The sequence below is a fragment of the Carcharodon carcharias genome, chromosome 2 (assembly GCF_017639515.1).
Source record: "Carcharodon carcharias isolate sCarCar2 chromosome 2, sCarCar2.pri, whole genome shotgun sequence".
NCBI lineage: Eukaryota > Metazoa > Chordata > Chondrichthyes > Lamniformes > Lamnidae > Carcharodon > Carcharodon carcharias.
Genome location: NC_054468.1, coordinates 12,921,312 through 12,945,130, shown reverse-complemented (window position 1 = coordinate 12,945,130; position 23,819 = coordinate 12,921,312). Strand labels below are relative to the sequence as shown.

The 23,819-nt window shown below is 41.3% G+C and overlaps 1 protein-coding gene across 1 annotated transcript; it reads left to right on the top strand.

Annotated features, from left to right (window-relative positions):
* The first annotated feature begins 15,203 nt into the window (after positions 1-15,203).
* Positions 15,204-22,896, top strand: LOC121292650 (extracellular calcium-sensing receptor-like). The gene is made up of 5 exons (XM_041214899.1): positions 15,204-15,488; positions 16,902-17,735; positions 17,951-18,178; positions 21,777-21,900; positions 21,989-22,896. Exons 1-5 carry the CDS (start codon positions 15,231-15,233, stop codon positions 22,894-22,896), a joined length of 2,352 nt encoding a protein of 783 aa, XP_041070833.1. The 5' UTR covers positions 15,204-15,230.
* The last annotated feature ends 923 nt before the right edge of the window (positions 22,897-23,819 follow it).

Sequence of the window (23,819 nt, the reverse complement as noted above, 5' to 3'; positions counted from 1 at the left end):
TACCATTTTTATTAGTAATATAAACATATTTATTAGTGTCTCCTAGCTAGGTGCAAGATTGCACTTTCGCTCGAATGCTCTATTCAACAAAATGCAAATGTACCTCTGTATACACCTCAAAACTACTATACATCAAAGCATCCAGGCAAGCTGGCTTTAATCCAATTAAAACACACACAGACACACCCACATACTAAAACTCTATTAAAAAGATAATTTCAAATAACATTGTATACATTAATAGCTTCATGACGATATACACAGTAGGAATCACACTAATGTCAACATCCTTTTCTGTTATCAAAAATTCATACAAGCTTGTCAAACATATTTTGCCTTTAATAAATATGAGCTGGTTTCGTTGTTACCTCACTTTTTTCCAGGTGACAATTACATTTGTTGCAGATTATTATCTCAAATGCTTTCTTTAGCACCAAAGTTAGGATGACTGGTCTGTGGTTACTGAGTTTATTTCTCTCCCCATTTTTGAACAGGGGAGAAACATTTACAATTTTCCATATATATCATTCTGCACCCATATTTAAAGAGAACCAGCAGATTGTGGCCAGCACTTTGACTATCAACACTTCCTGCAGGAAAATAGTACGGGTAGTGGTGGGTGGTTTCCTTACTTTGAGGGCTACCAATTTTTAAGAACCTCTAGTTTTAATCATATTGAACTTCACTACTACTTCCTCCTTTAATGTGACAGCGAAGGCATAGGTTGGCTTGTTGGTCTAGGGGCATGATTCTTGGCTTGTGTCCTTGAGGTCCAGGATCCAGTCAAGTCCCCGGTTTTGCTATGCAAAATAAGAGCTTATGGAGCATGAAATAACATATTCGCATGGACAGAGGAGTGGTTATTTAACATGAGGCAGGGATTGGGGATAAATGGGCCTTTTTCAGGTTGGCAAGATGTGGTGATTGGAGTGCCACAGGGACCAGTGTTGGGGCCTCAACTATTTATAACTTATATCAATGACTTGGATGAAAAGACTGAATGTATGGTTGCTAGGTTTGCCGATAACAAAAAGATAGGTAGGAAAGTAAGTTGTGAAGAGGGCATAAAGAGTCTACAAATGGGCATAGATAGGTTAAGTGAGTGGGCAAAAAATTGGCAGATGGAGTAAAATGTGGGAAAATGTGAACTTGTCCATTTTGGCAGGAATAATATAAAAGCAGCATATTATTTAAATGGAGAGAGATTGCAGAACTCTGAGGTTCAGAGGGATCTGGGTGTTCTTGTACATGAATCAGGAAAAGTTAGTATGCAGGCACAGCAAGTGATAAGGAAGGCAAATGGAATGTTACCCTTCAATGCAAATGGAATGGAATATAAAAGCAGGGATGTTTCTACAGTTGCATAAGGCATTGGTGAGATCACATCTGGAGTACACTGTCTTCTCATTTAAGAATGGCTGGATGGCTGGTTTGTGATGCAGAGTGAAGCCAACAGTGCAGGCTCAATTCCCGTACTGGCTGAGGTCATCCTTTTCAACCTCACCCTTCACCTGAGCTGTGGTGACCCTCAAGTTAAATCCATCACTATCATATCTCTCTCTCCAATGAGACAGTAGCCTATGGTCCTCTAGGATGACTATGACTTTCCCTTTTAATTCAAGAAAGGATATGAATTATTAAAAGCAGTTCAGTGAAGGTCCACTCGGTTGATACCTGGGATGGCTTTGGGAGGGCGGTGTTATCTTATGAGGAAAGATTGGATAGGCTGGGCCTGTACCCATTGAAGCTTGGAAGATTGGAGGTGACCTTATTGAAGCATATATGATTCTGAGGGGACTTGGCAGGATGGGTGCTGAAAGTACTTTTCTCTGTGTGGGTAAGAGTAGAAATAGGGGACACAAATCAAAAATAAGGGGTCTCCCATTTTAAATGGAGAAGAGAAGAATTTTTTTTTCTCTCAAAGATTGTGAGTCTTTGGAGCACTCTTCCCCAGAGAGTGGTGGAGGCAGGGTCAATTGATATTTTTAAGGCAAAGGTAAATAGATTCTTGACTAATAAAGGTATCAAAGTTTATCGGAGGTAGGTGGAAAGTAGAGTTGAGGCCACAATCAAATCAGCCATGATCTTACTGAATGGTGGAGCAGGCACGAGGGGCCGAATGGCCTACTCCTGCTCCTAATTCAAATGTCCATATTGTCTTTACTGTGAAGACAGATGCACAGTGCACATATCATGCCACAGCAAAACCCTTTGCCTGCACAAGTGATCTCCCTGTCCACCCCTAATTAGTTCCATACTTTCCTTGCCTCCCATTTTGCTCGTCATATTCTTGCAGAATACGTTATTTTTCTGTTTTATTCTAACCACTACTCTTTTCTCACATTCTCTCTTTGTGCTTAATTTCATTTCTCCCCAATACCCTTTGTGCTCGTTTGATTCATCACTGTATGTTCATTCTGATATTTATTGTAAGCTGCCTTTTTTAGTCTTTCTGTTTGTTTTAATGTCTATAGCTTTAACTAACTAAGGAGTTCTAGCTTTTTAAAAATTCTTTCATGGGAAGTAGACCCACTGCCAAGGCCAGGAATTGTTGCCCATTCCTAATTCCCCTTGAGAGCAGTTAAGAGACAACCATTTTGCTGTTTGGCTAGAGTCACATGTAGACCTGACAAGATAAGGATGGCAGATTAATGTCCTTGAAGGGCATTAGTGAATCAGATGGCTTTCTGCAATAGTCAATAATTAACTCATGGTTACCATCAATGAGACACGCTTTCAATTTCCGAATTATTAACCCATTGAATTTAAATTACACCACCTACCATTTGAATCCTTGTCCTTAGAGCATTAGCCTGGGTCTCTGGATTAGATGTTCAGAGACATTACCTATACGTCACTGTCCCTGATCTGTGGAATGTACCTGTCCATATCTGATCTATATCCTCTTTGAGGGTCTCTCTTTGTTCAGTTCATGTCAAATGATGATTCATCTCCATCTGGTCCAGATCTCTTTTCAATTAACTGGAATTAACCTTAGAGCAGCTGAGAATCGTCATGTTTGGTTGTTCCTTTTCTCTTTCAGAGATATTCTAAACATAATGATATTTAGACTTGGTTGTTTCTATACATTCCTGGGCGACATCCCCCTTTCTACCCATGTAACCTTGAACTCATCAGTCTTTTCTGCTCTTGCCCACTGCAAACAGGACCTCTGCACTCGTTGACTTACATTGACTCTGCTAAACATGGCATTAATTTTAAAATAAACATACTTACTAAGAAATCCCCCCAGTGCCTTTGCCCCTCCCGATATTTGTAATCTTCTTTGGACCTACAGTCCTTTGAGATATCTGTGCTCCTCCAATTCTGGCCTTTTGATCATCCTCAAAGTTAATCACTTCACTATGTTTGGCCATGCCTTCTCCTGCTAAGGCATAAAGATGTGGAATTCCCTTGCTTAATCTTCCTGTCTCTCTACCACCTTTTCCTTTTTAATGATGTTGATTGAAACCTACTTCTTGGACAAAGTTTTAGATGATTTATCCGAACATCTCCTTATGCGGCTTGATATCAAATTCTGTTGGGGAACACCTGCCTTGAAGCCCCTTGGACCATGTCACTAGGTTAAACACACTAAATAGGCTTAAGTTACTGTACTTGTTGATCACGTTTTCTGAACATTCTTCCAACTGTTTGATCTTGGTTGCAAATTCTATTCCTTGAACATTGTTTTTATCCCAGGCAAATGTCAGAGGCTCCGTTATACCATTTGCAACATTGCTGTTGGGTTTGGCCCCAAGATGCGCTTCCGAGTACTTAGCTGCTCCACTACTTATTTCCACCTGTGTAACGTCAACAACTCCAGCCCTGTCATAGCTAAAAGCAAAATACTGCAGATGCTGGACATCTGAAACAAAACCAAAAATAGCTGGAAAACCTCAGCAGGTCTGACAGCATCTGTGGAGAGGAACACAATTAACGCTTCAAGTCCAAATGACTCTTCACCAGAACTGAATAAATATAGAAATGTGGTGAAATATAAGCTGGTTGAGGTGGGTGGGACAGATAGAGCTGGATAGGTGGAGGCAAAGAAGAGATTGACAAAGATGTCATAGACAAAAGAACAAAGGGGTGTTGACAGTGGTGATATTATCTAAGGAATGTATTAATGGTGACATTAAGGGTAGAAAGCAGGGCAAACAAGTGGCAGATGGCCCTAGTGGGGGTGGGGTGGGGGGAATGGATCGAAATAGGCTAAAAGGTTAAGATAAGATGATTGAAATAAATTTAAAAATAGGTGGGAAAATAAAAAAAAATATATAAAAATTATAAATTATTGGAAAAAGGGGGATTGGAAAGGGGGTGGGGATGGAAGAGAGAGTTCATGATCTGAAGTTGTTGAATGCAATGTTAAGACTGGAAGGCTGTAGAGTGCCGAGTCAGAAGATAAGATTCTTTTCTTCCAGTTTGTGTTGAGCTTTACTGGAACATTGCAGCAGGCCAAGGACGGACATGTGGGCATGAGGGCAGGGTGGAGTGTTGAAATGGCAAGCGATGGAGAGGTCTGGACCATGCTTGTGGACAGACCGAGGGTGTCCCTCAAAGCAGTCACCCAGTCTGCGTTTGGTCTCTCCAATGTAGAAGAGACCACATTGGGAGCAGCGAATGCAGCAGGCTAAATTGAGGGAAGTGCAAGTGAAATGCTGCTTCACTTGAAAGGAGTGTTTGGGCCCTTGGACGGTGAGGAGGGGGTAAGTAAAGGGGCAGGTGTAACATCTTCTGTGGTCACATGGGAAGGTGCCATGGCAGGGGGTTGAGGTGTAGGGGGTGATGGAAGAGTGAACCAGAGTGTTCCAGAGGGAACAATCCCTGCAGAATGCCACCAGGTGGGGTGAAGGAAAGATGTGTTTGGTGGTGGCATCTTGCTGGAGTTGGCGAAAATGACAGAGGATAATCCTTTGAATGCAGAGGCTGGTGGGGTAATAAGTGAGGACAAGGAGGACTCTATCATGGTTCTGGGAGGGAGAGGAAAGAGTGAGGGTGGATGCGCGGGAGATGGGTCGGACATGGTTGAGGGCCCTGTCGACCACCGTGGGTGGAAAACCTCGGTTAAGGAAGAAGAAAGACATGTCAGAGGAATTGTTTTGGAAAGTGGCATCATTAGAACAGATGCAATGGAGGTGAAGGAACTGAGTGAATGGGATGGAGCCCTTACAGGAAGCGGGGTGTGAGAAGCTGTAGTTGAGGTAGCTGTGGGAGTTGGTAGGCTTGTAATGAATATTCGTGGACAATCTATCACCAGAAATTGAGACAGAGAGGTCAAGGAAAGGGAGTGAAGTATCAGTGGTGGTCCATGTGAAAATGATGGAGGTGTGGAAATTGGAAGCAAAATGAATACATTTTTCCAGGTCCAGATGAGAGCAGGAAGCCGATGTACCGGAGAAAGAGTTGTAGGAAGGGCTCTGAGTGGTACTGGAATAAGGAATGTTCCACATAAAGAGGCAGGCATAACTGGGGCCCATATGTGTACCCATAACCACACCTTTTATTTGGAGGAAGTGAGAGGAGTTTAATGAGAAATTGTTTAGTGAGAGAACAAGTTCAGCCAGACGGAGGAGAGTAGTGGTGGATGGGGATTGTTTGGGCCTCTGTTCTTGGAAGAAGCAGAGAGCCCTTAGACCATTCCGATGGGGGATTGATGTGTAGAGGGATTGGACGTCCATGGGGAAGAGGAGGTGGTTGGGCCAGGGAATTGGAAATTGTTGATATGATGTAGGGCATCAGAGGAATCGTGGATGTAGGTGGGAAGAGGCTGGACAAGGTGAGAGGGACTGGAGTCAAGATAGCAAGAAATGAGTTCCGAGGGGCAGGAACAGGCTGACATGACCAGTCTGCTGGGATAGCCCTATTTGTGGATTTTGGGTAGGAGGTGGAAGCGGGCCATCCAAGGTTGGGAGACTATGAGGTTGGAAGCTGTGGAGGGAAGGTCTCCAGAGGAGATGAGGTCAGTGACAGTCCTGGAAACAATGGCTTTATGTTCAGTGGTGAGGTCATGGTCCAGGGGGAGGTAGGACTAAGTGTCTATGAGATGACGCTCAGCCTCTGAGAGGTGGAGGTCAGCGCGCCAGACAACAACAGCACCATCCTTGTCAGCAGGTTTGATGACAAAGTCAGAGTTGGACCTGAGAGAACAGAATGTTGCAAGTTCAGAAAGAGACAGGTTAGAGTGGGTGAGAGGCACAGGGAAATTGAGGTGCCTGATGTCACGCCAGCAGTTCTCAATGAAAAGACCAAGAGAAGGTAAGAATCCAAAGGGAGGGCTCCAGGTGGAGGGAGAATATTGGAGGCGGGTAAAAGGAACCATTGAACGGGGAGAGGACTCCTGCCCAAAGAAGTGAGTACAGAAACGAAGGCAGCGAAAGAAGAGTTCAGCATCGTGCAAAGCCCGAAATTCATTGAGGTGAGGGCGTAAGGATATTAAATTGAGTCCTTTGCTGAGCACTGAACGTTCAGCATCAGAGAGGGGAAGGTCAGGTGGTATGGTGAATACACGTCCGGGGCTGGGATTGGAAGATGGGATGGGGTCATAGCTGATCTGCTGCAAAAGCTTCCATCCATGCCTTGTTACTTCTCGACTTGACTGTTCCAATGCTCTCCATCTTTCACTCTACATAAACTTGTGGCCATTTAAAACTCTGGTGCTAGTATCAAACTGTATCAAGTCTCGATCGTTTATCACGTCTGCGGCTCGCCGTCTGACAACAGCTAAATTCGGGTGTCCCTCATCCTTGTTTTCAAATTCCTCCATGGCCGTGCCCCTCCCTTTCCCTGTAACTTCTTCCATTCCTAAACGTCTTTGAGATCTCTGCCTTCCTCCAATTCTGTGCTCTAGCGGATCTCCAATGTGAATTGCTCCATCAATAATTTCCACAAGAATATATAATCGTTGTTGAGTGTTTCCATGTGGTAGAACTGATCTAAAGTTCAAGACAGCGAACTGCCATAATACCCGCAAAAGGGTAGAAACATAACACTTAGATGGTAAAGCACTGCAACGGACTTAGCACGCAGAAATAGGATATTGGGCCCTAAAGGCCCTGCCGGTGGTTGTCCTCCATAAAAGTCTCCTGCCACCCACCTCACCTAACTTCACCGACTTATCCTTCTATTACCTCTCTTTCGTATGCGTATTATGCTTCCATTTGAATGCATCAAAGCTTCATAGGCTCAATTTTCTGTCATGTCTGAAAAAAATATGGCTTTGCTCAACGCTAGGTTTTAGCTTAGATAATCTTCAAAGTCTCGATTGCGATGCTGTTCTGTAAGTGTATAAAAGCCATATCTAGTGATGATCATTAACAACATCAAAACGTTTTTATCACAATATCTGGGGTGCTAGTTTCATCGGAAAGTATTCGCTCTCTGCTTCGATTTGAAAGTCTGCTTTTTTAATTAGACTTGAACTCTATTGTCTGTAGAACTGACCAGCCAGTAGTTATGACGGAGCCACACCAATGGATGTAGCCACATATAGGTTGCCAACATTTCAGCACTGGCTACACTGCTATGGTTATTCATTGATTAGAAAGCGCTCTGGGATGCCCTCAGGTCACGAATGCACTCAGATCATGAATCCAAGTTCTTCCTTATTCCTTATAAGTGCCAGGTTCCGTGTATGTAAGCAATGACTCTGTTTCTGATTTGTCTGCTGCTTGCTGATGCGCCTACCCGGGAAACACATGAGATGTTCTGTAGCTCCGAGGAAAGATAATTTGCCTAATTTATCTGAGGACGGGATATTATCCTGGGCCGAATATTTACAATGCACTTAGATGACATGACCCCGTTGTATGCAGATTGCGAAACCTAAGGCAATTGTTGTTGCCCTTGACAACTGTCCCTTCAATTACTGCGCAAAGGTCAAAAAAAAAACTGCTTTTAACTGTTTCACCAAATCGGAAATATTGGCTACTAGAATATATAAATGGATTTATCTTTGTGTCGTAACATCATTATTTTCAGACGTTTTGAATCCGTGAATCACTTCCGGTGAATAATCATCCTTTTATTCTGCCCTTTAAAGCGATGTGCAATGTTTGATTTAAATTTAGCATTGTATATCGATGTACCGGGAAAAATTAATTTACACAAGAACATTTAATTGTTGTTAGGCGTTTGTATTTTCATTCCTCGATATAAATCTTGGCGTGTTCAACTCGAATTACCAATGGAATGCTGAAGAGTAAACAAAGCGACAAATGCGTCTTGTGGCGCTGTGGCAGCGTCTTAAAGCCTGGGCTAGAATGGGTCTAAATCCCACTTCAGAAGTTGATGATCACCGAAGGTGTATTCATAATGTGACCCAGCAGGTTGATTACCCTTTTTAAATACGCATGTGGCAGGCATTAGGAGTGGGAGAATTTCCTGGTCAGCCGGGGCAAACAGCTCCAGTTACTGGGATTGCGACCCCATTTCACTCTTTGGTTGAGGACGAAATGAAGGTATGTCAAATATACCAGATAGGCATTCAAGGAAAATACCTTTTATGTGGCTCCCTGATATTATTAGGACTAGTTAAGCAATGTAATTTGTCTACCTATGTAGGCATATGCACATTGTATGCACACGCACATATTTATACATGTGCGGACGCCCTGGTGCAGTTGCTGTGACACCAAATATGCGTTGCACTCTGTGTGCCTGAGTCACTTGATGTACTTTTCAGGTTGGGCGATCACGTTGCACCGGCAGCAAAGTCAGTGAAATCAATGGAAAGTAAAAACACATGCGGCAAAGTCACCAATAAACTCTCGTTAACTTTCAGCTTTAGTTTTCAGGTAATGTAATCGTTAATGGATAATAGATAGCGAAATGTATTTTTTCTTACATAAGGCATGGATTCAGTTACAACTTTGCATTTCAGAAACAGATGATCGACTACTGTGCTTGCCTTATAAATGTGTTATTTGATTTCATTCAGGTGAATATGCAAATCTTGAATGTTTAAAGCGTATATAAATACTTGAAGAATTAGCTGTGCACTGAGCTGAAGTATCAAGATTGAATATCCTCACGCATGGCTAACATACATGTTTAATTTGGGTAACTAAATAGCAACCTTTGTGAATCGATATATTGTGCCAATATATTTGAAATTGCCGAAAAAAGAGCCATGATGAAGGTTAAAAACAGAATTACCTGGAAAAACCCAGCAGGTCTGGCAGCATCGGCGGAGAAAAGAGTTGACGTTTCGAGTCCTCATGACCCTTCGACAGAACTTGAGTTCGAGTCCAAGAAAAAGTTGAAATATAAGCTGGTTTAAGGTGTGTGTGTGTGTGTGGGTGGGGGGGGGGGGGGGGGGGGGGGGGAGAGAGAGAGAGAGAGAGAGAGGTTCCTCTCTCTCTCTCTCTCCCCGCCCCCGCCCTCCCCCCCCACCCCCTCCCCCCCCACCCCTCCCCCCTACACACACACCTTAAACCAGCTTATATTTCAACTTTTTCTTGGACTCGAACTCAAGTTCTGTCGAAGGGTCATGAGGACTCGAAACGTCAACTCTTTTCTTCTCCGCCGATGCTGCCAGACCTGCTGAGTTTTTCCAGGTAATTCTGTTCTTGTTTTGGATTTCCAGCATCCGCAGTTTTTTTGTTTTTAACCATGATGAAGGTTGTTGTCTTACACACATCAGGACACTTCGCAAGAATACTAATATAAGGGGAAAAACAACAATTTATACCGTATGTGAAGAAGGTGCTGATTGGTTGGCAAACGGACTCTGACTGGTAGAGACGTTGCCATGGAGAATGCGCCGGTGATGGTGACTGACAGTTAACTACCAAGCATTGTTTGAAATTTAAACCAGGCAGCTTGACTCTGATTGGTCAAGGCATTGCCCCGAGGAATGGATCAGCTAATGGCTGTCATATTTTGATGAGCTGAAACAGGTGTGACGTGTGTAAGTGTTTTTTTCTGTCTGCAAAGAACAGGGCCCCGTATATTAATGTCTGTAGCTTCCAGTACACACAAATATACCAGCTGCGTGCCCAAGTGACAATCTTAAATTGGCTGTTAGCACAATTCTTAGCACACTGAGGATTATTAAGCAAATGTTGTCCAATCACGGAATCACATATAATGTTGGAGACAATGTTTTGTGTTTTGCAAGTATGGGCTGGTTGAGGATAGTCTGTACCTTGCATATTGTGAACAGCGGAAGGAACATGCTGTTTGATATGATCTGCCTGTCTTTGGGACATGCGGCCTACTTATCTAGCATCACATTGGCACCGAAATTCATATTCCTATGAGAGTAGATGTTTGTTTTAAATATTTTGGGGTATATTGTGTTATTCTGTAAAGAAGGCTGGGGGGCATCCGTTTGTGTATGTATGATTTAATTTAGCTGGGCAAGTATGATAGGAGTCAGGTTGACTGCGGGTTTGAAAATATGAAAAAGGACAGCGGTGTTAAGTTGAGGTATAAGTAAATGGGTTATACGAAACATTTGGATTTTTAGATAAATTAGGAGGTTATTTGAATATCAAAGGGGAAGTTGGGGAGGCAAAGAAAATGTTTACATCTTTCAGATGTTCATAGGTAAACAAGTAGGCGGGGATGTGATATTTTATTGACTCAAGAGCAAAGACAAGATGGGTACATAAATGATCTTATATTTAGAATATTTATATAATATTTAGAATGGTTTGTGTTTCAAAGGATGTGAGAACAATGTCACTGAGCTGAAAGGGAAAATGTATACTAGAGTTACTGTGGATAGCTGGGTTGAGCTAGAAATAGCTGATAAGCCAGAGATGGCTGGAGATAGATGGAGCTGTTTGAGCTTTTGAAATAGCTGGAGCTCTGGGCTGGGAGGGAATGAAGTTTAAAGTATATTCCAGTCAGACTAGAGAAGCCATAGGTGCAGAAAGCAGGTTTATTCTGAAATGGATTCCAGTGTAGCGTGGAAGAGGGTTAAGGTCATGTGGTACATCTTTATTGAAGATACAGCAATTTGCCTTGTGTAATATTACTGGTTTTCATATTAGACATCTATAAGTGAGTGTTGCCTGCAAGGTGCTTACTTGTGAGTTTGACAAAGCAGAGTGTTTTGGGGGTATGTTTGCAAGACTAACTGTAACCGCATAACTGTAATCTTGTGTGCATAAGCTTTCTTTCCTTTTTTGGAATAAAACTTTTGCTTTTTTTTTAAATCCCAAAAGTGTTACTGGACCTCTTACTGCTGAAATTGGTGAATCTTCTTCTAATCATCACATTACAAAAAAAATTGTGGCCGCTAAGCTTCCCGCTGGGATTTGGTTTGCGCAGCTGTGGTCATAGCATACCACATTCCTCATATGTTTGATGGGCAGAACGTCTTTTTGGCTTGATGGCAGTGTCCTGTTAGTAATGGACACCACTTGTGCCGCCAAAGGTATAGGTTTTAAGGAGCATCTTAAAGAAGAGTAGAGGTATAGAATGGAAAAGGTGCAAAAAGGCCTTGGTGTAGCAAACAAAATTTGCAATGGTCAAGAGTACAGAATTAAAGAAGTGAAAAAATCTGAGTGTTTTGGAGATGAAGGAGATTACAGAGAAAGACCATGGAGAGATTAGAAAAGAAGGATGAGAATTTTAAAATCGAGCATTTTCTTTACTCGTAGCCAATGTACGTCAGCGAGAGGGGGCTGGTGGGTAACCAGAATTAGACCATGTACTGAATTTTTGAAGGCCTCAAATTTAACAGAGGGTAGAACGTGGGAGACCAGCCAGAAGTGCTTTGGAATAGTCAAGTCTAGAATTATCAAAGGCATAGATAAATGTTTCAGCAGCAGCTAAGATGAGGCAATGCTGGTGTGTAGCACTGTCACTGAGGTGGAAATAAACGGCTTTAGTAATGCGAGGAAGCTCATTTCTATGTCCAATGTAACACCATGTTGTTAACGATCTGGTTAAGCTGGGAGAGTTGACAAGGAGACGGATGGAATCTGTGGCAATGGAACAGAGTTTGGGCAGGGACCAAGAACAATTGCTTTGGTCTTCCTAATATTTTCTTGGAGAAAATTTCTGCTGATCCAGAACTAGTGCCGAAAAGAGAGACATGTGTGCATTTGTGTGTGTTTATACATGGAGACTAGATCTAAAGTGCAGGTTAGGTAAATACAATCATACGCGTACACTCCAGGCGCCAGGCCTTAGGTTCCCGCCCTCTGTAAAAGAACTTGTGGCTTCTTGTCAGAAGCAAATTTGAATTTAATTGATCTTCGAACTCACAATTGCTGAAATATATTCCTTAACTTTGACTTTAATTTACATTTAACTTTAAATTAGTTTAAATTAATTACCTCGAGATAATACGGGTTCTGCGATACTCTCTAAATATCTAATAGACATATCTGGTGATGATCATCTGCAGCATTAAACTTTTTTACATTCTCTGGGCTTTGCTGTTTTTCAATTGACAATGTTTTTTCTCTGTTGTCTTTAAAAGTTTGCTTATTTTTTTTTATTAGAAGTGAACTCTCCTCTCTGTAGAATTGACTAAACACACCGCACATATAGGTAGACCGCACAACATTAATATGCTTTCTACATTACCTCAGTGTATAGCCTTCTAAGGTAATTCATTTGCTGCAAGGCGCTTTGGGATGTCCTCAGGTCATGAAAGACACTATATAAATCCTAGCTCTTTCTTTTCCCTTATAACCTAGTGACAGGTTCCTTGCAATAAAGCAATGACTCTGATTTTGGTTTTTCTTTTAGTAGCTGCTGTTCCGAAGCGGGAAACACACGGAATGCTCTGCAACCGTCGAGCAAAAGATAATTTACCCAGTTTATCTGAGGATGGTGATATCATCGTGGGTGGAATATTTACAATGCATTTAGATTCGAATCAGGACGTTCCTTCATTTACCACTACTCCGACAGACATGGATTGCGAAAGGTAAGTCAAACTGCCCAGGTGGGCAACGGCGCATTCAATTATTGTACAAAACGACGATAGATCACTCTGATTTATTTCTTTCAGGAATCCGAAATGTAATCTCTTGGATTTGAGAACTAATTACCATCTGGCGGATTTAACTAGTTTTACCTTTGTCCTAAACAAAAACAGAATTACCTGGAAAAACTCAGCAGACCTGGCAGCATCGGCGGAGAAGAAAAGAGTTGACGGTTCGAGTCCTCATGACCCTTCGACAGAACTGTTCTGTCGAAGGGTCATGAGGACTCGAAACGTCAACTCTCTTCTTCTCCGCCGATGCTGCCAGACCTGCTGAGTTTTTCCAGGTAATTCTGTTTTTGTTTTGGATTTCCAGCATCCGCAGTTTTTTTGTTTTTACCTTTGTCCTGTTATTTTCAGATGTTTTGAATCGGCGAATCGCTTCCACAGAACGGCTATCCTTTATTCATTGTATTTTACATTGTGTATCGACGCAAAATGAAGCATTAATCTTCACCATATTATTTATATGTTGTTGAGAGTTTCTAATGTTATAAAATTCTAAAGATAAATGTAATGCATCGAGGGAACGTTAAATCAACATCTCATAGTTAGTGAACACCAATGCTATTTGCATGGCAGCCGTGATATTTTTAAAGCATTTAAGCAATTTAATGTGTTTATCTTCAAATATAACCAAAAGTACGATCTGTAAATATATTTGGTTAACAGTTGCCATGAAAGCAAGTATGTGCTAAACACTAACGCTCTGAAACTCAGTGTCCTTATTGTCGCAGGCTAGAATTAGTTAATGTTCTTTTCACGTTAGACGACGAGGTGTAGTAGCGGCAGCTAAGCGATTGAGTTACAATGGAACGAAAACCAAACGCGGCTGGTGCAAAGATGTCTACAACTTTGCATTAATAATTACGTCACTTTCTTCTCTTTCGGTTTTACCTGTCACAAAATGCAAATTTAACTAGGTAAGAGGATAAAATAGATAAGAGGATAAAATGTCTTTATTCTCATGCAAGGTACAGTTACATCTACAGTCTACATAGAACACATTCAGCAGCGAACAGCTGTTTGTGAAGTTTGCAGATGCCCACAAAAATTCTTTGGGTTTATACCCGTCAATCTACGGTAATTGCAGACCCATTTCAGATGGCTCCCTCTACTGAGAATCTAAGATCTGTGTGACTAGGAAACACGGCTGCGAATCTCTACAATTGATTAGATTGAATGTTCCCACTGAGACACGCAAGGCCTTAATCAGGAAGTGGAAGTTAGAATATTTATTTTGTAAAATCATCGAAAGAATTAAAGGGAAGGAAACAGATTGCATTGAGAGAGAAGAAAGTGATAGAAAGAAAAAGTACATTTTTGTTTGAATAAGTGCAATTTTGTTTTCAAAAATCCCCAGCAATAATTTAAATGTGAAGGAATGTAGCTTCACATTTGTAAAAAGTACTTTTCAGTGCCAGATACATTTTACGCGGTAACTGAGACTTATCATCCTGAAAATAATTCATTTATATTGTATAGCTGACCCTAACCATTTCTGATTTGATTTAGATGGTAAGTATCAGGGTACCACGTCCTTAACACATTTGAATGTCAAGACTTCTGGTGTAATTATTTTATAGCAATTCTACTCGGAGGACAGAGAAACCAGGACAACACTTCTCGACCTTTATTCCGGACTACCCATGTGTAGGCACTGGAAGTTGCTTTCTGATTTATCCTATAATAATTTTAGGTTCCGAGAACCTGGGCATTATTCTTAGTGCAGAATCTGGGCGTTACCTTTTGTCTTCAGTGTGGAAAAGTGGGGTTTAAAGGTGTGCAAAGATATTTGGAAATTAGCTCTGCGTTAATCAGATTTCTTTTGTTGTGTCAACATGTATTACAATTGGATATCATCACTCGTCTAATTTGCTTAACCTGAATAACGAAATAGAAACCTTGGAGAATATTAATTGGAGAGTCAAGACCATTTAATTTTATTTTTACTGTAATGCTCCTGATAAAGATTCCAATCTATAGACATTCTATATGTGTATATCTACATATATTTAGTTGCAAATAGTTTGTGCAGGAATTCATGTACCGCCAAACTATTAGAAATTTAATCCTCTTTTGAATGCGGTTTCTTATTGTACGTACGATTAGAAAGAGAAAACAAATCTGGTGGTGGTTACTTTCTCTTTGTTATGGAATATCAGAAATGCGTTATAGCCAGATTATACAATAAGCGAATGAATTATGATTTCATTTTCCGTATTTTGTTTATTTGTTCCACAGCTTTCACATCTCACACTTTCGCTTGATACAGACCATGATATTTGCTATTGAAGAAATAAATGAGAGCAAAACTCTGCTTCAGAATTTCACACTGGGATATAAAATCTACGATGACTGCTCGTCCTCCGCTATTGCGTCCAAAGCAGCGCTCACTTTGGTCAATGGAGAACAAGAACAAATTGATTACCCTCAATGTAAAGGTTCCTCCGATGTCGCAGCCATTATTGGCTGTGATATGTCAACGTCCTCCATTGCAGCTGCAAGGGCAGTGGGTTTCTTCGGAATTCCGATGGTAACGTCAAATATTTGACTGCATTTACATTGAACCAGTATTTAAGTGTTTTGGGTTAGTTTATCAGCGTGCTGACGCCAATGAAGGCCAGTCACACAAACAGCAGCATGAAAAAATAAAAACTCCCGTGCAGAATGCCGCGTCGAGCCTGAGTATTTCATGTAGACGCTCAGTGGCTCGGGCCAGAATGTGCAGAGACCGTAAAATCGGAATAAGCATCAGAATAAACGTAAGGTGCCATTAGAAAATTCGCCTGGTTGAAATCCAGCGGAACGTAGCTCCAATGCAATCAGAGTAATCACCAATGTAAACATCAAACGCCAATTTTGAAACAAAAAAGATTGAAAGTTGTTCTATTAATCCCAATTACATTTTGCACGTTTAATATTATAATTATAATAAAAGGAAAATACAGCAGATGCTGGAAATTCGAAATAAAAGCAGAAAATGTCGAGAAAACTCAGCAACTCTGGCATCATCTGCGGAGTGAGAAATAGTTTAACGTTTCGAATCCATATGCCTCTGACTATGACTTCTTCAGAGTCATACAGACTTGAAAAGTTAACTCTGTTTCTCTCTCCACAGATGGTGCCAGGCTGGTTGAGTTTTTCCAGCATTATCTGTTTTTTTAATGTTTAACGAGACGTAGGCTTCGCTGGCTAGGCCAGCAATTACTGTCCTTCCCTAATTGCCCTTGAGAAGGTGGTGGTGAGCTGCCTTCTTGAACCACTGCAGTCCAAGTAGTGTAAGCACACCCACAGTGCCTTAGGAAGAGAGTTTCAGGATTTTGATCCAGCTACAGTGAAAGAACTGCGATAGATTTCTAAGGCAGGATGGCAAGTGGCTTGGAGGGGAGCTTGCAGGTGGTGGTGTTGCCAAACATCTGCTGCCCTGTCCTTCTAGATATTTGAGGTCGCAGTTTGTAAGGCGTTGTTGAAGGATCCTTGGTGAGTTGTTCCAGTGCATCTTGTAGATGGTACACACTGCTGCAACTGTGCATCAGTGATGGAGGTTTTGGATGGGTAAGGTAGTGGATGGGGTGCCAATCCAGTCGGTTGGTTTGCCGTGGAGGATGTCAAGTCTCTTGAGTGTTCTGGGAGCTGCACTCATCCAGGCAAGTGGGGTGTATTCCATTACACTACTAACTTGTGCCTTGTAGATGGTGGACAGGATTGGGGGAGTCAGGAGATGAGTTGCTGTCCACCACATTCCCAGCCTTTGACCTGCTCTTGTAGACACAGTATTTATGTGACTGGTCCAGTTCAGTTTCTGGTCAATCTTAACTGCCAGAATGGTGATGCAATCAGAGTAATCACCAAATGAAAAGCTTGCCAAAAATCATGTTAATTAGATATAGGTTATCCAAAGTACACTGATCGCACGTTTTCATACGTTCACACTTTTCCGGTACAGATTAGTTACTTCTCTACTTGCTCCTGCCTCAGCGATAAACAAGAATATCCCACGTTTTTTCGAACAATACCAAGTGACGAGTATCAGTCCAAGCTTCTCGCTGAACTCGTGAAAAAATTCGGCTGGAATTGGGTTGGGACAATTAGAAGCAACACGGATTACGGGAATTTTGGAATGAGAGCATTTGTCGAGGAGGCCCAAAAATTTGGTGTTTGCATTGCGTACTCTGAAGTGTTTTACCGGACGGATCCGGCAGAGAAAATCAGTAAAATAGTGCAGGTGATCAAACAGGCGACTACATCGGTCTTGGTCGGCTTCCTGCATCCTCGAGAGATGAAAATTTTACTTAAGGAATTTTTGCGTCAAAATGTAACCGGGATTCAGTGGATTGGAAGTGAAGGATGGGTTACTGAAGATTTAGTTCCACCTGAAGAAAGAGCAAGATTTCTGGCTGGGACAATTGGCGTGACAGCCCGCAGGACAGAAATACCCGGACTCAGAGATTATCTGCTGAAAATTCATCCTTCTCTGTTTCCTGAGAATATTTTCATGAAAGAATTCTGGGAAACTGCATTCATGTGCTCTTTGGGGACCGAGAATAAGACAGAACAAACCACTTCTACCTTTCGCATGCGGCAATGCACAGGGAAGGAACGGTTGGAAGAAATAGAAAATGCGTATCTTCCAGCGCTAATGGACGGAAGTTCCTACCACGTGTACAAAGCTGTCTATGCTGTCGCACATGCACTAGACGATATGCTTTCTTGTGAAGAAGGCAACGGCCCCTTTATGAATAATACGTGTGCTCATATTTCGAATTTTCAGCCATGGCAGGTAGGAAAACGTGCACATATTATTTCGACGTAATCATTCTTAGATAGAACCCAACTACAATGTGGACAAATATCATCATTTATTGAATTGTCACTGGTTGCATTTCCAGCATTTCGGTTTTAAATGAATGTAAATAAACTCGAGTGCATATGTCCACATACGCCTTATCCATGTTACAGTTAAAGACTTACACGGCTTGCGTTATTCTTTTCTAGCTGGTCCATTACCTACACTCAGTAAATTTCACCGATCGCATTGGGAAGGTCGTGTATTTTGATGAAAACGGTGATCCCGTCCCAACGTATGAATTGATAAATTTGCAAATGACTTTGAAGGGTACAGTTGAAATTGTAAACGTTGGATATTATGATGGTACAGCTCCTTTAGGGCAAGAACTTGTCCTGGAAATCGGAGATATCGTATGGAGCAGTGGTGGCAATCAGGTAGGACCATTAGACCATAAGATCTAGGAGCAGAAGTAGGCCATTTGGACCATAGAGTCTGCTCCGCCATTCAATGAGATCATGGCTGATCTGATAATCCTCAACTTCACTTCCCTGCCTTTTCCCCATAACCCTTGATTCCCTTACTGATTAAACATCTGTCTATCTCAGCCTTGAATATACTTAACAAACCAGCCTCTGCAGCCCTCCCCGGTAAAGAAAAATCCATAGATTAACAACCCTCTGAGAGAAGAAATTCCCCTGCATCTGTTTTGAATGGGTAACCCCTCACTCTGTGATTATGCCCCCTGGTCCTAGACTTACCCACAAGGGGAAATAACCTCTCAGCATCAACTCTGTCAAGCCCCCTATGAATCTTATATGTTTCAATAAAGTCGCTTCTCATTCTTATGAACGCCAATGAGTACAGGCCTAACCTACTCAATCTCTCCTCATAAGAAAAACCCTCCATTCCCGGGATGAACCTAGTGATGCTTCTCTGGACTGCCTCCAATGCGAGTATATATTTCTTTAGATAAAGGGACCAAAACTGTTCACAGTATTCTAGGTGTGGCCTAACTAGCACCTTGTATAAAACTGTATAGTTTTAGCAAGACAGCCCTATACTCCATTCCCTTTGAAATAAAGGCCAACATTCCATTTGCCTTATTACCTGCTGAACTTTAATGCTAGCTTTTTGGGATTCATGCACGAGGATCCCCAAATCCTTCTGTGCTGCAACTTTCTGCAGTATTTCTCCATTTAAGTGACATTCAACTCCTCAATTCTTCATGCCAAAGTGCATAACCTCACATTTTATTACATTATATTCCATCTGCCACGTTTTTGCCCACTCATTTAACCTGTTTGTATCCTTCTGTAGACTCCTTGTGTCATCCTCAACACTTGCCTTCCCACCTATTTTTGTGTCATCTGCAAACTTGGCGATAGTAAAGTAATTTCCCTCATCTAAGTCATTAATATACATTGTAGCCAATATGTTCTTTACGATGCTCATTTAGAAAGCATGGTAAAAATGTCATCTTTAGACCCACAGCATTGAAAACATCTGCATGTGAGTGCTTTATTAATTCTTTGAATATGGATATCACTGACAAGACTCGATTATTGTCCATCCTTAGTTTTCCTTGTTTGATGTAAATGAACGGCTTTCGAGGCCATTTCAGAAAGCAGCCTTCTCCCTTTTTCTCCCTATTCCCACCCCTCCCCCATCACGCCCCAAACCCCCAACCCCCACCCCCAATTAACTATCGAAGTGCATTTTCATTCATTGCTAATCTTCTTGCAGAAACACGGGTGTTTCCGAAATCTATCCATGGCTTCCTCAATTGATCCTTATTTTGGTTCTTAAACTTGCTTAAGAACCAAACTGAGATAGGTAGCAGGCAATTTTGAACACGGTGCAGCTCTTTTCTATAGAAAATAAAAAGATCATGTGTGTCCAGATAGAGGTTTTTAACATTTGAATGAGCTTGATAGCGGGAGGTGGTACCACTTGGCATAGTGGTATTATCACTGACTAGTAGTACTAAGTATTCCAGAGACACAGGGCAATGCTCCACCATTGCAGATGGTGAAGTTTGAATCCAATTAAAAAGTCTAATGACACAAACAAAAGTCTGAAGGACATTGCCGATTGCTGTAAAAAAATATCTGGGTTCACTAATGTCCTTTAGGGAAATAAATCTGCTGTTCCTATGGCCTGGCTCCAGATCCAGACGCAATGTAGTCGATTGACTCTTAAAAATGCCCTCTGAACAAGTGCATCTAGGGATAGGCCTAGCCAGCGACGCCCGCATCCCACGAACGAATAAAAAAAGAGAGATGGTTCCAGCTGTGGGTAGACCAATTAATCTACCCAAAGAGGGCTTACAGTATGCAAAAGGAAAGCGGGGATAGAATTGAATGGCTGGGATGCATTAAAGGGAAAGCAAGGTAAACACACTACAAATAAACAAATAGAACATTTGAATGAGAGGAGATGGGCGTAGGATCCTGCTCAACATTAACAGCGTTATGGACCATTGTGCTGTGTATTTTATAGAACCCTATGTAAAAGGAGCCATGAAAACATGTTACTGTTGTTATTTCTTTCCACCAATGCTAGAATGGATCTGACTGGACCAGTCGTAATAATTATGAGCCGCATACAATAGACGTAACAATTAAATATTCAGAGTTATCAGCCGTTAACTACCAGAGTTAGCTTGAGAAAAAAAAATCTGCAATTCCGTTGAATTTGAAGGGAGAGGCAAATTATACCAATAGGTCTAAACCTCCACTTTCAAATCTTCCTCTCCCCACGTACTACAAGCTATCTCCAAGATAGCATTGGATTCAATGATTCCAAACTATCCTTACAGCTCCCAGTCTCTTTTTCTCCTAAACAAATGGATCATTATTTCTTGTCAGCAATCTCTCACTACTGGAGTATTAGAAATTATGGAAAGGTAACAAACCGTGATAATTTTATAATTTAACATTAAACCACATCTGTTTTTCTTTTCCTGTTACTACTCTCATCCTTAATATGAACATTTACCCTGTCGATTTCACAGTTCGTAAGAATGGTGCTACTTAAAATTACCCTTCACAGCAACACTGAAGTCCTAACAGGGAAAAGAACATTGTCTGCAGTTAGGCCAGCAATGCCTCTTCAGAAGACAATAAAATTCTAAATTCCCGTTGAAGTAAACTCTTGAATATATTTAAATGCATCTTTCTTCTACAATATCTATGTGGAAACTAACAAATATTAATTGAAGTTTGCGCTGCTCTGACACAAATCCCAATGTAGCAGAAACATTGAAAAAATCACATGTCTTCTTAAACACTCAGAAACAAATATCTGTAAACAATTCTTACTTTCTGGAATCATAAGATATATTGTGTTCAGGTCTTGACATCGCTCTATAGGGAGGATGTCGAGTGTTATATGAGGGTGCAGAAGAGATTTATCAGAATTAAGCCATGAATGAGGGACGTCAGTTATTTGGAGAAATTAGAAAAAGCTGTGCTTCCTTCCTAGAGTAGAAAAAAGGGGGCATTTGACAGGAGTTATCAACTACAGGAAGGGTTTGTGGAGGGACATCTTCAAGTGACCAGTGCCGCTTACAAACTGACGCAAAGTAAAGGTTGATATAAAAGCAAAATACAGCGGATGCTGGAAATCTGAAATAAAAACAGAACATGCTGGGAAAAGAAACTCAGCAGGTTTGGCAGCATCTGTGGAGAGGGAAAAAGTGTTAATGTTTTGAGTCCATGTGTGACTCTTGTTCAGAGGTAAGATGATTTGTCAAAGGGGCGACATGATGGGAAAATGCACACAGCGGGTTGTTGTGATCAGAATGGCACTGCCTGAAAGGATGGTGTAAGCAGATTCAACAGTAACTTTTCCAGAAAGGAATTGCACCGGTACCTGAAAGGAAAGAACTATAAGCCTAGGAGAAAGGTAGAGGAGCAGGGATAGCCTGTCAGAAAGCTGGTGCATTGACGATGCACTGAGTGCTCCTTCTGTACAGAATTGTTCTTTGATCCTAAGAGGCGGTAGAAGTAAACATGCTTTCTTTTGCTTTAGATTCCACAAGCAATTTGCACAGAACCTTGTCCTCCTGGAACAAGAAAGGTGAACAGAAAAACACAACCAATATGTTGCTTCGACTGTACAGAATGTGCAGATGGTGAGATTAGCAACACCACAGGTACTCATAACTCTGTTACCGTATACCTCGTGTCTCTGTGGCAACAAGCACTTTTCATGTTAAAAATTAGAATCTTATATTCTTTCAGGTTCCACAGATTGTACGAAGTGTCCTTTGGAATACTGGTCCAATCAACAAAAAGATCGATGTGTTCTAAAGAAAATTGAATTTCTTTCCTTTGGAGAGATCCTGGGATTTGTGTTAGTCACACTTGCTTTAGTGGGAGTTGGTGTTACACTGGCTACAGCTGCTATATTCTTCCAGTATCGAGAAACTCCTATCGTTAGAGCTAACAATTCCGAGCTAAGTTTCCTCCTTCTCTTCGCACTAATGCTGTGCTTCCTGTGCTCACTTACCTTTATTGGGAAACCAACTGGATGGTCTTGCATGTTGCGCCGGACTATATTTGGCATTGTATTTGTTCTCTGTATTTCCTGTATTTTGGGGAAAACCATTCTTGTTGTGATAGCTTTTAAAGCAACTCTTCCCAATAACAACTTGATGAACTGGTTTGGGCCTATGCAACAGAGGTTAGGGGTGTTCGTCCTTACATTTCTTCAAGCTTTAGTTTGCACTATCTGGCTAGCTGTATCACCTCCCTATCCACTGAAAAACATGGCTTATTACAGAGACATAATTATTTTGGAATGTGATGTGGGTTCTTTAAAGGCTTTTTATTTTGTGTCGAGCTATATTGGTCTTCTGTCCACTATATGTTTCGTGCTCGCTTTCCTTGCTCGAAAACTTCCAGATAATTTCAATGATGCGAAGTATATAACTTTCAGTATGCTGATCTTCTGTGCTGTTTGGATAACTTTTATCCCAGCGTATGTAAGCTCTCCTGGAAAGTACACTGTGGCTGTAGAAGTATTTGCTATCTGGGCATCAAGCTTTGGTTTGCTTGTCTGTATTTTTGCTCCTAAATGTTATATTATCTTACTGAAACCGCAGGATAACACAAAGAAAAATATAATGGGCAAAGTGACTTCACAATAACTGAATGTTTAGCAATTTTTCATGTATTATGTCCCATCTGTTACAACAATGTACATAATTCTTGCTTAATTAATGTAGCTTGCATTCACTTTCGATGTAAAATGTGCAAGAAATGAAAGTACAGGATCCAATATTGTCATTAAATCTATTCTCAATTATGCAGGCTGCATGTGTTGCGCATGCGTAGAAACCCGATCGTGTATAGGTGGACGACAGTGCTATAATGACCTGTATAGCACTAAAATATGCGACTTGCAAGCTGTGCGCCTACGGCAAGCTGATACTCTTCGCGAGTTAATACTGATTTTAGTTTAACTCTGTACAAAGACTAATTTTTCTATTGATCAGCCAGTTTAGATTTAGGATGTTTGAAGATAAAATGCTCCATCTTCATTTATGTAAATCAAGGAGCCTAGTAAGAATCTAGTTCATTAATCTATTGCCGCCTACTCTGTAGATTGTCATTGACGAGTTAAGAAAATCAAATACAACATCTAAAATAGAAATACTCTGCAGGTCAGGCAGCATCTTGGGGGGGTGGGGGGGGTGGGGTGGGGTGCGGGGAGGGTGGAAGAAAAAGTTAACGTTTCAGGCCGATGAACTGCAACATCAACTCCGTTACTCTTTCTCATTGATACTGGCTAATATGCTGAGTATTTATATAATTTTCTGCTTTTGTTTCACCCTTATGCCCACATTAGCTTAGGTATTAGCTCTGTGGTCTTTTTGAGTCCTAGTAGTCGTGGTTTAAGTCGCACTATAGACATGACACTTGTTTTAACTTGCCAGACCGATGCTTATCGAGTCGGTGCTACCTAATTAGAGGTACCGCCCTTCGGATATATCTTTAGGCCGAAACCGCCTTAGCCTGTTTCGGACAACATTTAAACATCGCCTTGGCCTAATGGGAAGGAGAACTGGGA